Below are 13,666 nucleotides of genomic sequence, written 5' to 3' on the forward strand. Positions count from 1 at the left end.
ACGACGTGCGTGACGTAGCGTGGAAGGCTTCGTAACAGTTTCCTCAACCAAACACTCAACTGATATTGTGTGATAAAAACTGGAAGTCTGCCGGTGGAAGAAGGAGCTGTTTGTTGAGAAATACACTCACCAACCCGGCGACCCTCGTCTTCTGAAACAACCGGAGACTCTGCTGCACTGAAAGTTGGTTCAGTGGCGAAGAAGGCGGCTGCATTCTGCCTGTAAACCCTCCGAAAAGGGCTGGTTTTTATTTTGCTTTGACTGTCGAAAGGCGGGGGATACGAAGCGACGTACGGTGAAAATCCGTAACATTTTCGACTCACTGAAGAAAACAGAAAACAAAAAACGGAATTGCTACAGAGCCAGTTCGTGCTGCTGTGACTGGTCAGCGATAGTACATGGATTATCTGGTAAGTACGTGAAATGAAATGCCGTGGGGTTCCTTGTGCCAATAAGAGACCGCTTTGAACGTTTGTTTTCCTGGCAGTTGGGCTCCCAGTGAAGCTGTTGGTGTCACGCAGGTGTGTGACCTTTTAACAGCCAGGTGTTTGTTACTATTAACTAATTTTGTGTTTAACTATAGGCGTGGTGACATGTGTTGTTTTATGCTAATGTCAGGTTTCTGTTGTAGCCTCTAGGTTTTGCCTGGTAGCTGTTTCTAGCTGTTCGACACAAGTCTAGGCATCTAGGTACACTCTTCAGGTGTTTCTAATGTGCCACGAAGCTGCCATGCTTCACACAACTCGCTGCTGCTGGGGATAAAGCTGCACTATGTTGGATTTGGAGTCAAACTGTCACTCGAAGTGACAGTTTGTCACTGGGTTGAGAAATTAGTTCCCCTGCATACTTTTAATATCTGTGATTAAAAACAAAAAGAAGAGATTTATTTCAATCCGGACTAGTGCACCAGCTTTAAACCGTGAGATTATGTTTTTTGGGTCTTTGCCCACATTGTAGGAATGGGATGGGTGCTGGTGAAACAGTGCAACAATGGAGAGGAAGCTGTAACTGAAGGCTTTCCCTGGGAATTTATGAAGCCGGAGGAAAAAGTGTACACAAACAATGTGCTGTCATCTCACATGGGGGACATGACAGTGTGAAATGCAAAGGAACTTGCCCACCCAGTGTTATCAGCTTGTTTATAGTGGGCCTCCCAAGATGTGACCGAAGAGGAACTTCGAACTTTGGCTTCGCTGGGACATTTCTTGAGCAAAGATGACAAAGTCTTATCCAGCAGCTGCCACCACAACAGCTGTACTGTTAATGTCTACCTTGCTTGTGGCTTCTGTGACACACTTTTAGTTTACTTGGGTTATACTGTAAACTCTGTTAGATGGTAATGGAAAGTTCTTGGTATCAAAGGGTGAAGGTACAGTTGTCAAAAATAGCAACTGTGTGTCATGAAATTAATGTAATCTGACTTTCCTTAGCCTCCTTTGTTTTTCTGATGTAAGGTTTTTTTTCTGCAAATAAGCATTTTTAAGTGCTGTTTAATGTACTAAAGCTTAAAATACACTTTTTTTTTTAAAATCAAATGTGCAGACTCCTCTGAAGTCAGGTAACACAGACTCCTTGCCTCAGCTATATGAGGACCAGTCATCCTTGTATGTGTAGTAATCCCCTCAAAATGACCATTTTGAGCCAACAAAAACCCAGCAGGTGCTTCACAGACATGACAGCATTTACAACGATTTCAAATCATTTTGTAACAACTGCACAAAAAACAGGCTGCCATATATTCTCCTCATCATAAAGCACAAAGTAAAATTACCCCTATGTACATATTGACAGGAATGTAAACACTTTCCAGCTTACGTGCTTGAAGGATTTAAGATTTGGCGTGACAAATAGTTTTGTGCAGAAAGCACAGCTGTAACTGTGGGCTGTTGGAGCTGAGTGCTTGGCTGTCCTCTGAGGTCAGGCACTCAATAGGCGCAGGGCCTCCTTTCCTGCTGTGCAACACTGGAAACCTGGCTCAAGCCTAGGCCAGAACTGCGTCTCTTTCGCTTTCCTATATTAATTTGAATGTGTTGCTAAACTTTTAATAAGTTATTCTAGTCTTGCTTCCTGTTCAGGCTTTTTGGTAAGGTTTTGCATCAGGTTTCGTGCAGAGCGGTAGCACAAATAGGAATGGAAGCTGACAGTTACTGCACATTGCTGGGAAATAACTGTGGTTTGAGCTTTGACAGTAGTTGAGATGTGGTGTATTCAGTTGGGAGCTGGAGCATGTTGAAGAGGCTGTACTTCTGCGAGGTCAGCATTGTGTTTTTAAAAAAAGGCCATACTGACCTGCTGCATCCATGTAGGAATTTGGTGCTAGTTGTTGCCATGACGCAGTCTTACCATGGTACATTTGTAGTGTTTGGCAATGTCTTTGGTTTGATTGTACAGCATATGTCTTTAATTACTTTAAAATTGAGAATTTCATGGACAAGTTGGAGTTTATTTTGGATTTTCTCTAATCCACACATGTTTAAAAAGTAAACATGCACTCTCAAATAAATACGTATCCCCACTAATATTTGGTTAAATGTCCCTTAGCAAGTTGTACCTTAACCAGAGGCTTTTGGAGCCATTAACAAGCTTGTGGCATAATTGTGGCACAATTCTAGATGTATATTTAATCACTTTTCTTGGCACATTCGATAGAGTTCATTTAAATCTAGGAACCCCCCCCCCCCCCCCCCCCAAAAAAAAAAATAAAAAAAAAATAAAAGTGCATAATAAAAATCCTAACATTACCGTGACATTCATTCCCACGATGAGTGTGTGGAAAGTTTTGACCACAGCTGTCTGTGAAAACACAAACATGGCAGTACTGTTAGTTGGTTCATTTCTATAGCTCACACAAGAACATATAGGGTTATTTATAATGGTATTCTAGCAGACATGACCTTTTTAAATAGAAATTTGCTTATTAGACTGTAAGGCTTTATGTATTATTCATATAAGAAATATTTTATCCCAAAAGTTGGGAAATTGTTGTGTTACATCAGCCAGCACATTAAATACAACTTTTAACAACAAAGCTCAAATAAAGTATATTGGCTCAAAAAAATTAAATGTATAATAAGGCAAAGTAGCTCAAAAAAGGGTTTAATGAAGAAAACTCTTAATATAACGAACTAGGGAATAATGGAGAAAAATCAAAATATGTGGTGTGAGGTAAGAATTATTTTTCTGTTTTTGTCCTTGTGACAGCGGTCTGAGTGCTCATTCGTCTCATTTATGGGTGTGGTGAGATTTACAGCTTACACATTTTCCCTCAGTCTTACACAATATTTGCCTTTTGTGATGACGTATTTACTTCCTGTACACGAATGAATAAACCCTCATGGACTGACCTTCTGGTGAAAACCTTGCTGTGTACTTTACAAAGACAGATCTGTAATGTTGTAATAAATATCGACGTTGTTTAATGTCAAACAACCAGCACTTAAAAAAAAAAAATTTAAGTTATGCAAAGACTCTGTGACAGTGACTGCCAGACATTCATCCAATATTTTATCCTTTCATATATGTAATGTTGTTAATGTTATGTTGTTGAGCTGATATGATTTTGACACAATTGGATTTAAAAAAAAAAAAAAAAAAAAAAAAAAAATCTGTAAATTAATTGTGATGGTTGTTGTTAAACAGTTGTTGCTTACCATCCTTATCAAATGGAAAGCCTTGATGCTTGAGTCATACAGTCCTGATCCAAAGTAACAACGTGCCAAGTAGAGCTTCAATGTGAAACAAGAAGAAATGGGAGTGAGAAAAATATATATATATTTTTTTTAAGCATGCAGTTTATCGAAAGCAATGCTTGAACCGAAACAGGCTGTTTTATAGCCTTCAAACGTTTAAGACCACATGCCTTTAAAAGGCCAAATTTGTGCAAAAATGTGGATTCATTGTCATTTTCTGTCAGGTAGTCACACTGTCATGACTTTCTGATGGCAAAGGCAAAGAAAGTTCCCTTTTTGAACATAGTTGGGCTATTAAACTGCATAAGCGCCTGTGCGCCGTCGCTGCTGAGGTGGGATGCAGTAAGACAGTCATTTTTAATTTTAATTTTTTAATTTTTTAATTTTTATTTTTTTAAATGATCCTGAAGGTTATGGAACAAAAAAAAGTCAAGTGGAAGACACCCAAAAAATTTTACCAGCACAGAGCCAGAGGATGCAATTGGCTATCCGTCAAGACATTGGACGTTCCTCGACCCAAATTAAGGCCGGTACTGGTGCCAATTGCAGCCCCATAACCATCAGACGGCATCTGAGACTGAAGGGCTTCAAAAACAAAAACGTCTTCAAAGGCCTCGTCTCCTCGAACACCACAGAACTGACCGTTTGGCCTTTACAAGAGAGCACCAAACATGCGACATTGAAAGGTGGAAGAAAGTTTTATTCTCTGATGAAAACATTTTTATCTTGATGGTCCTGATGGTTTCCAATGCACGACAAGCAGATCCCACCTGAGATGTTTTCTACGCGCCACATTGGAAGAGGCGCCATAACGGTGGGGTGCTTTTTCTTTCAGTGAAACAATGGAGCTTCAGGAGGTGCAGGGACATCAAACCGAACGGCTGCTGGCTATGTCCAGATATTGCAGAGAGCATCCCTAATGACTGAGGGCCCTCGTCTGTGTGGTAACGACTGAGTCTTTCACCAGGACAAGGCTACAGTACATAATGCCCACAGGACAAGGGACTTCTTCCAGGAGAATAACATCACTCTTTAGGACCATCCTGCATATTCCCCTGATCTAAATCCAATTGAGAACCTTTGGGAGGGAAGGGAAGTTTACAAAAATGGACAACAGTTCCAGACAGTAGATGCCTTTTCTGCGGCAGTTTTCACCACATGGAGAAATGTTTCCACTCACCTCATGGAAATGTTTGCATCAAGCATGCCGCAACAAATTTTTGAAGTGATCAACAATAACAGTGGAGCTACTCATTACTGAGTTCATGTTTGGAACTTCGATTTCTGTTTTGGGGGGGTTTACGGGTTTTTTGGAGGTGTGGTCTTAAACTTTTGATCGGCTGTAAAACAGCCTGTTTCAGTTTAAGCGTTGTTTTCAATAAACCACATGCTCAAAAAATGTTTTGTCTCACTCCTGTTTCTTCTTGTTGCATGTTGAAGCTCTACTTGGAACCTTGTTTTAAAATTTGTTTGTTTGTTTGTTTCTTTTTTTTTTCTTTTCTTTTTTTCCCAAGTGGTCTTACACTTTTGATCGGGACTGTATTTGGTTCTTACCATAATTAGAAGGTAACACAAAGTAAAACTTAAGGCCTTAGTAGTAGTATTTGCAGTTTGTAAAACTAAACTACTTGTGAGATGGGCACAGTGGCATGGGAAAGTTTCTATGAATACATAACCTATAAAAGATGACTTCATGGAATAACCTTTGTCTTTTACGATCTCAAAATAAAAAATGTTAAGGTTTGGTCGCCCTACACTTGAACTGGCAAGTGTCATACAGCTTGAAAAGAGTTTTTGTAAATCAGCTAAGAAGCTCTCTGTTTGGGCAAAAATCCATTAAAAACAATCTTCATGGAAAAGACTTCAAGTTATGTGAAACCTTCCCGCTATCTTAGATGCACTCCTCTTTAGAGGCCTGTCTATATACTTCTGATAATATTTAGGTCAGGGGACTGTGGGGGGCCATGACAAAACTTTAAGCCACTTGTGATGCGTTTAAGATCATTATCCCGCTTTATAAAACATACTGTTGTGATGTTTGCTTCCATAGTTAGCTGGTATTTAACCGAATACATTCTTCCAACTACCAGTAAAACATTGTCTGTACTACTAGCTGCAACACAAGCTTAAACTATAATCGATTGTAAGCTCACTCTTAAAAGTTGAAGTGTTCTTATTTCAGCCACTAAATTCTGTTTTAATTTCATCAGTGCACAGGAATTACTTCCTGTATGCATCAGTCTTGTGTAAATGTTAATTTCCACCCTTTAATGTTTAATTTTGCAGTGAGATGCCTTCTACTTAAGGGGTATACACAACATTATATATAATATAAAGTCATGTATAATATTGTATTTATAAAGCTTTGAAATGTTCATGCATTTGCCTTTCCTTGTGTAAATTCATTTCTTAATGTCTCACAGTTTATTAAGAGTTACCCACAGGGTACTTTTTCCATTCATTTTTCATTCAAAAATTCTGTGAGAATTTTTTTTCTTCTTGCTTTTTACCTTTTGGAGATCACTTCATCTTATGCTTAGAAATTTTGAGCAAACGTTTGCATTTTACTGTTAATACACTAAAGGATTTACTGAAGGACTAAACACCTGTATCCATGTTTTGTTCGCAGTCCGACCCACTGCCATTATCTTTCCCTGACAAGTTACTATTTGACATGCATAGCCACAACTGCAACCTGGTGAGTGAGCCAGTCAGTAGGGAAATGGTGTGTGTGTGCATGTGACATGGACATTAACTTTTATTTTTCTTGTATTAAAGGTCTAGGGAGTAATGGATATGACAGAAACAACCACATTATACTGCTAACACAACTGGCTCTTTGCAAGCATGTGCACAAACAGCATGCTAACGCAAAGCTAGTGAAGAACGCGAGTAATGATAACTGAGTGGATGCCATCCCTAGCCTAGCAGTCAGAATCTAAACTTCCACAGGCTTGTAGCATTGTAGCCTCCGTTTCTAACTGTGTGTGTCAGTTTTGCTTTGTGTCGTTGGCTTTTCAAACAAACGCTAAAATAAAAATCGATTGTACGTCCTTCAAAGGATAGGGACTTCTGTCGGTGTGTCTGACTGAAGCATAAGGTTTATATTCTGAGATGGTCATAAACAAGACAGTAATGTTTAACTGTGTAACTGATTACTTTCTCTGGGGAGTAATGAAGTAAAATGCTGCATTACTTTTAGGAAAGTTAATGTATAATATGTTAATTTTTGGTCTGGAATAAAATATCGATACGATATATATGATATTTCCTGTCACATGTTGGGTAGGTAGAAGGGAGAGCAGGTCATCTGTTAATTGGAAGGTTGGTGGTTTGATCCCTGGCTGCTTCAGTTCAGGCCAAGATACCAACCCTAAGTTGCTTTCCAATGCATCAGTTGGTATATAAATGTGTTTAAATGTTAGATAGAAAGCACTTCTCCAGAGAAAAAGTGCTTGTATGAATGGGTGTGAATGAGGCATGTTATATAAAGTGCTGTATAAGTATCAGCCCATTTAGATGTTTTTGTAAACTTTTCCAGAGTTATAATGACTCCTCCAAGTCACTGAGGTTAACTAACCTGCAGTGAAGAACACGAAACTCACAAATGCAGGCTTAAGGGAAAGCTATACTTCCTGTTCATTGTATTGTGATACCATGGATCACATGAGATGTCTTCTGATGATTGCTATCGTTACACTGAAAGCATTTTGGTACATGATCCCACTAGCTTACAGGAATTAAAAGCTCAAATGATGCCTTGGGTGTTTTGGAGATTTCACCAGGGTACAACAGGCAACATTTTTGAATAAAACATTTAAAATAGCCATGCTTTTGTTGACGCAGTCAGCATTAGGATCACACCTTTATGAAAATATATTGAAGCTTGCATGTGTTTTGGCTCAGAAGAGCTCCTTTCCAAGGGCACACAGCAGGTGCTGGCAGATTGACATCTCACAGCAGAAGCACAGAGGAAAGAGAGCTGATGGGAAGTTGTTGGCAGAATGAATATATCTTGTTGGCATATGGGACACAAGGCTGATGTTTTGTCCCCTGTCTGACCGTGTTACACACCTCACTGGCGCTGGCAAAGATCTGTGCCAAGTTTTTTTCTTTTCTTCTCCAGAGGCAAACAAAAAATGACCTATTGTATCCAGATAAGAAAACTCAAAATGTTTCAGTAGGGTATATGCTTCTTTTATTGTTTGGTCGATATTAGGCTAATCATTTACTTGAGCCAACAAGTTTGAGTCAGGTTTCACTTGGAGGGTTTAAGTTTGATTACGGTGTTCACTGATTGTAAACCTGCATGTTTTTTGTCCTTCCCATCTGCTGTTTAGCTCATTGTGTTATGGAGAGGACCACTGATCAGTATCTTGGAATGGATCAAGATCAGTGTTGCTGTTAAGATAATGGATCATAATCCAATACTGGCACTTTGACTTCCTTTTTTATCTTGACTTCCACTGATATGTTGTCTTGAGTTCCACTTCCTTTACTCTGTCTCAGTCCATAAATGATATCATAGCGTTGGGTACGACGAAACATTTCTTTACTGGGGAAAATACGCTCCTGGATTAAGGAAATGCAAATGAGTTTGTTGTTTGATTTATACTCATTTTACTTGAAAAATAAAAAAATGGCTTGGTCTATCAAACCATTAAATACAGCTTTATTACCAAGATTTCGATTGTACAGTTCATCTTACTGACCTACAATCATTGGATAAAGTGCTTTACAATGGGCCATCATAGACTGTCATATAACTAATCCCAATACAGAAGGTGGTGTCTGCTATAAAAATTGTGACATGAATATGATTTGAATATACTGTATTCAATAGGATTTTGATTTATTTATTTAGCACTTTTTGAAACACTTTACAAAAAATCCGATTTCTGATCTAAAGTTGCACCGTTGCTTTGGTTTTTAAATTAATGAAGAAAAAGGACATTGTAATTTGAGAACAACTAGATGAAAAGTTGTTTTGTTGACTTTGGGATTGTTTGTAGGCTTAAAAAAAATTCCATGACAAAATCAGCCAGCCACTACTTGACCCTCTAAAATTGATTATTTTTGTACAATAACTTCATGTTATGAAGCCATGCAAAATTTTGCCTTGAAAGTAAGATATTTTTTTTTAGTTTGTTTGAATGGCAGGACCTTGAAGTACAGATGTGGGTCATTCTTAAATTTGACAGCATCTTTTATTTTTTCCAGAATTTGTGAACCCTCCTAACCTCGTAGCCGTGTTACATTTTCAGGGCTGAAAAACATTTCTTTCTTTTGAAAGAAATCCAATCTAAGCAGTTTTACTCCAAATACCACAGTCTAATGCCAGAATCTTTCCCTCAGCAGAATTATTTATCTATAATCCCTTTTACACGTCAAAATGAAAGGATATATCATCGTTTTTCTTGAAAAACTGCACCAGTTTATCGTTGTGAAATGGTGAAAAAAACACTGTTGCTCACTCTGCTGTTTCACAATATGAACTTTGCATGATTTGATAGGTATGCTAAAATGATTGTGCTAAGAATCAGATGATTTTTGAGAAGGTCAGGTGGAAACAGTTTTCAGATTTTGTTGACTTTAAATGGAATGACCCAGAAATTCTCAGATTATATAAATCAGTGTTTGTGCCCAAGACGCACTAAAGAGCATGGCAAAAATTTCTATTCATAACTGCAGAAAAAACATTATATGGAATAATTGGAATTACAGTTTTGATTGTCACTTTTAAGTGTAACACTTGCAATTTTATACTTGGCAATAAGTTCCCCAGACATGACTTTTCTTCACTCCTATATCAGATACTTTCACTCAATTCAATAAGTGTTCCTGCCTCCTCCTGGTGAAATTATTCATCATGTAGCGTATTGAATTAATATTGAGCATTTTATATTTTAACTACAAATTTGTGTCAGTTGATAGTGGCAGCAGCTAGAACTAGACTGCCGAGCTGACCAAAGCAAGCAATTTGAAGATGACTCACAGTTAACAGACTTCCAACAAAACGTTCCTCAACAATGATTGAAATCCCCACGACCGCTGCAGACTCAAGTGGTCGATCCTTTTATCCTCCTCCATGCATGGAAAGCAATATATTCTCTTCTCCATAAAGCTGTGCGTACAGTATGGCCATAGTGTGTGGGTGTGTAATGGTGACTAATCCAATTTGCAGTCTTATTCTGGATCCCTAGTTGTCAGAGAGTCCTTAATCTCTGTGGAGAGAGAGATCCTCACAAACTAATCTTAAGCTTGTGTCAGTCTGCTGATCCTTGTGGTAATAGTTTTTTTTCTTTTCTTTCTATGAATGAATGTAGGGAGTAAACACTGGACAACCGTCAGTCTTGCTCATCTGCAGTCTTTCAAAACTCAATCTCAAGTGTTAAAAAAAAGAATTGAACTGTGGCTTTGGGCTGCTGAACGTGACACGGTGAAGAACGGGACTCATGGTGTTGACCTGGCACCGCTCAGCTATCCCTGATCCTCCTCCACCCATTCACTTACTCCAGAGGCTTGGGTTGTTTGTTGCCGCGGGTTACACTTGTTGTTGAACGCAATGTCGGAGCACATGCAGCTGTCCCTTGCCTTGTGCAGGATTGGGCTTTACACGGTAAGAAGATGCAAACATGCTGGTATTTGTTTGCTGGAGAACAGGAGGGATGCGGTCTGTGTGTTTATGTGTTAGATTGAACATACTACTACTAGTTTTAGTATGCTTTTAATCTTTCCTTGCAGTGCTTTACAGTTGGTTGATCACTGAATATAGAGTGCGCTCTAATGTGTATGTTGGCATAATATTAAGCTGGAAAAGGTGGATACAAGCAAAAAGACAGATTATTGTCTCTTTTTCTACCTGAGCTCCTAGCAACTGGCTTCAGGCAGTCTTAAGTGCATCATAGTTTTAAACGAATCCATCCATATTATTCAAATAGTGATAACTGTCAAATTTGTTTTTGAGTTTCTACTGCCATGTGACTTGTAAGAGAGATATTGGTTAACATAAATAGACAAATAGACGTATTTTTAGAAGCACTGCAGTATTTGGTACATGTTTTGAAATAGTTGTATTTTAACAGCAGCTGATGACTCACATTGCATTTTGTCTGCTCCTCTGTTACTCTCTCACCAGCTGGTAAAGCCTTTTCAATGAACATAAACAGAAAGGCTGATTCTGAAATAAGTGTTTAACAGTAAGCGTTTGTTTGATTAAAACGTCGTGCCTCATCGTTGACTCATCGTTTCAGCCATTCTTGAATCAAATGAGTGGGAATAAGTAGATGGGTATTAGGTGTATTGGAATTAAACTAATAGACCTTGTAAATTAAAATGTAGCAACTGTTGCTGATAATACTTTTTTATTGCTGTTTGACTGGCTTTTAATGTTTTCTTCTGTCAGTTTGCTTAATTCTTGAGGCACCATCAACATCCAAACAACAATAACAATGCTGCTGGGCTCTTAGATCTCTAGTTATATTAAGTGGTGCAAATTGTCCGTTGTACTCTTAGTTATTCCTGTAACACAGATTATGAAAAGTTTTTATTATATTATTGACTGAGTGGGTTGGGACTAACAAAGGGAAATCTGTAGCAAAATGAAGTAAACTGCTGTTTTGTTTTGTTTTGTTTTTTTCCCACACAGATTCAGCTACATGTAAATTAAATATTTCAATAAATAATGCCACTTGCAATATATTTTATTTGCGAAGTAATTGGAGGAATGTAATCAGCTGCCTCCTCAATAAAGCTGTTCTCATATAAAGCGTTTATCTCGTCACAAATCACTTTGCAGCTGATTGTTAGATAAGCTGTACTTATCTCAAAATTTGAGCATTTACTGGGTCGCAGCAATCAAAACATTAAATATAACCCATAACAAAATAGCCTAAATATAGTAGCTCAGTAAAAATGATGCAATATGAAATGAAGAAATCGCTCAGTTAGGTTAAAAAAAATGGCCAATAACAAAGAGGAGTTACATAAAAAAACAAAAATTCTGAAATAGTGTAAATTAGTTGAATAAAGTTCTTAATAAATAAAAGACTATCTGGATGGGTGGATGAATAAACCACTAGGAAAATAAATACAGGTATTGTAGTGTGACAAGAAAAGATTTCTTGGATCTAACCAAGATCATGAACCACCCTGCACACGACCCCCACAGCCACCATGCTTCAGTCCTTGTTCTGCTCTGGAGAACTGAGCATAGCAGCTCCAAAGCCAGAATTCAACAGACGTAGCTTTCAGGTCAGAAAAACAAAGCCATTTCGGAAGCGCTTCAAACCTGCATTCTGTGACAAATCCACTAGGTGGCAAAAGCTAAGTCCTGTCAAAGTCTTTGGGGAAATTGTGTCCATTTCTGTCTTTTGGGTCATTCTGAGTCTATTTTGTAAATCTGTCATATTGTGCTTTAAAAAGGATGATTATCAGTGGTATGGTCATTGGCTAATGATTAGTGATTGATAAGCTGTGAGCAGTCAGACCTGCCCTTTCTTGTCATATCTACTTTTTAGAAACCAAGAGGGAGATAATGAAAACGCTGATCTCAAGGCTTCAAAGTGCAACTTAAGAAACCAGTGATTGATGTCTCAATAGCTACGCCCTCGTCTTATACTGTCTGTGAGCGGCACATGAACTCGTCCAAGTAAAATCGAGCTGTGAGAAAGGTTGAACTGAGGTTAAACTATTGTTCTGGGTCGCAGGGTTTATGTGTTGGGTTGTATCTCCTTGGGAAAGTTAGTCCGATGATCCCCTTCCTCTGTCAACACCGCTGTCCTGCTTTGTACCTGAACTTGAACCTGCTGTTGCTGTCAGCAGGGCGATTATGTTGAACCAAAATGTTTTAGTTAGGCCAACAAAAAAGCGAAGAAGCTGACTCCAAATCACAAAATGTGGGAAGATAACAAATTAGAGCAGCTGCACTTTAATAAGAAATGTACTCATTGTATTTCATTAACCAACAGTTGTTTTTTTTTCTTATTGATCTTGATGGAAAATCAGGAGTACGAACACATCTCACACAAAAAAGGAAAAAACACATTTATGTAGTAGGCTTAGCAATTCTACAGACAGTAAGTTGGTTCGTGCCATCATGGATACTTGGAGCATATTGTTTGGCAAAATTTGTTAATATAGCCCCATCTGCCTTGGTCTATGGGGGCTGTGTGGTGGGACAGGAAAAACTGACTCCTTGGACTGTGTATGTGTGTGTGTGTGTCTGTGTGTTGATAAAGGAATAATAAAGCATGTAGAATTATTTTGATTAGGGAAACAGTTGTTCTGTTTTCTCCTTTTTTTTTTTTCTTTTTTTTTTTTTTTTTTTTTTGCATCCACAGCTGATAAGCTGATAAGAGATGGCTGATGTGAAATGCTACTAATAGAGTTGACAGTGCATTATGTTATTGTAATCATAAATGCTCCTCAACAAGTATTACATCTACCCAATGTCCTCATAGCTTCTGCTGTCTCTCACTAAACACGAGAGGTAAAAAGAGAGGGAGAGAAGCCCACAGTCATCATCTGATCTTTTCAGTCTTGTCAAAGAGGTCGTTGGCATGGCAGGCATGAAATACCTCCAAACTGCTGACCCTTTGCTGTTCTCTTCCTCCATGCTTTGCTAGGTCTCCCACTGGCATCTTGTGCACAACTGCTGATGTGTGAGCAGTTAAAAGAGAATAACAGAGAATTTCACAGAATCAGCATGTTGTCACTGATACCGGATTCATCTATTTGAGAACAGGTTTAGACCGATATCACCCAGCTATCAGCTCACGCCTTCCTTATCTCGAGTTACCTGTTTCTTTTGAATTGGACACATTTTCACTGAAACCTCTGTGCTGAGTCACTCTATGTCCATCTGCTTATTCAGTCAAACTTTTCCAATACAAACCATGTATCTATTCTGTTTTTATTACAGCAGTGCAGGTAGATGTTGGTTAGGTTCTCTGTAGCAGCAGGTGCCCTGGGATATT

General features: G+C 38.5%; 1 protein-coding gene across 4 annotated transcripts in view; it reads left to right on the plus strand.

The window, feature by feature from the left end:
• Positions 1-13,666, plus strand: part of LOC113033855 (ADP-ribosylation factor-like protein 15) — a 103,288-nt gene continuing 89,622 nt past the window's right edge. For 2 of the 4 annotated variants that reach the window (XM_026188008.1, XM_026188009.1), the window contains exons 1-2: positions 1-410; positions 6,319-6,387. In XM_026188008.1, coding sequence (XP_026043793.1) covers positions 399-410; positions 6,319-6,387 — 81 coding nt within the window. In that variant the 5' untranslated portion in view covers positions 1-398. Of the gene's footprint in view, positions 411-6,318; positions 6,388-9,159; positions 10,309-13,666 lie in introns of those variants that run through there. The other 2 variants (XM_026188011.1, XM_026188010.1) reach the window with 2 other exon arrangements.

Source organism: Astatotilapia calliptera, chromosome 12 (genome assembly GCF_900246225.1).
Source record: "Astatotilapia calliptera chromosome 12, fAstCal1.2, whole genome shotgun sequence".
Classification (NCBI taxonomy): Eukaryota; Metazoa; Chordata; class Actinopteri; order Cichliformes; family Cichlidae; genus Astatotilapia; species Astatotilapia calliptera.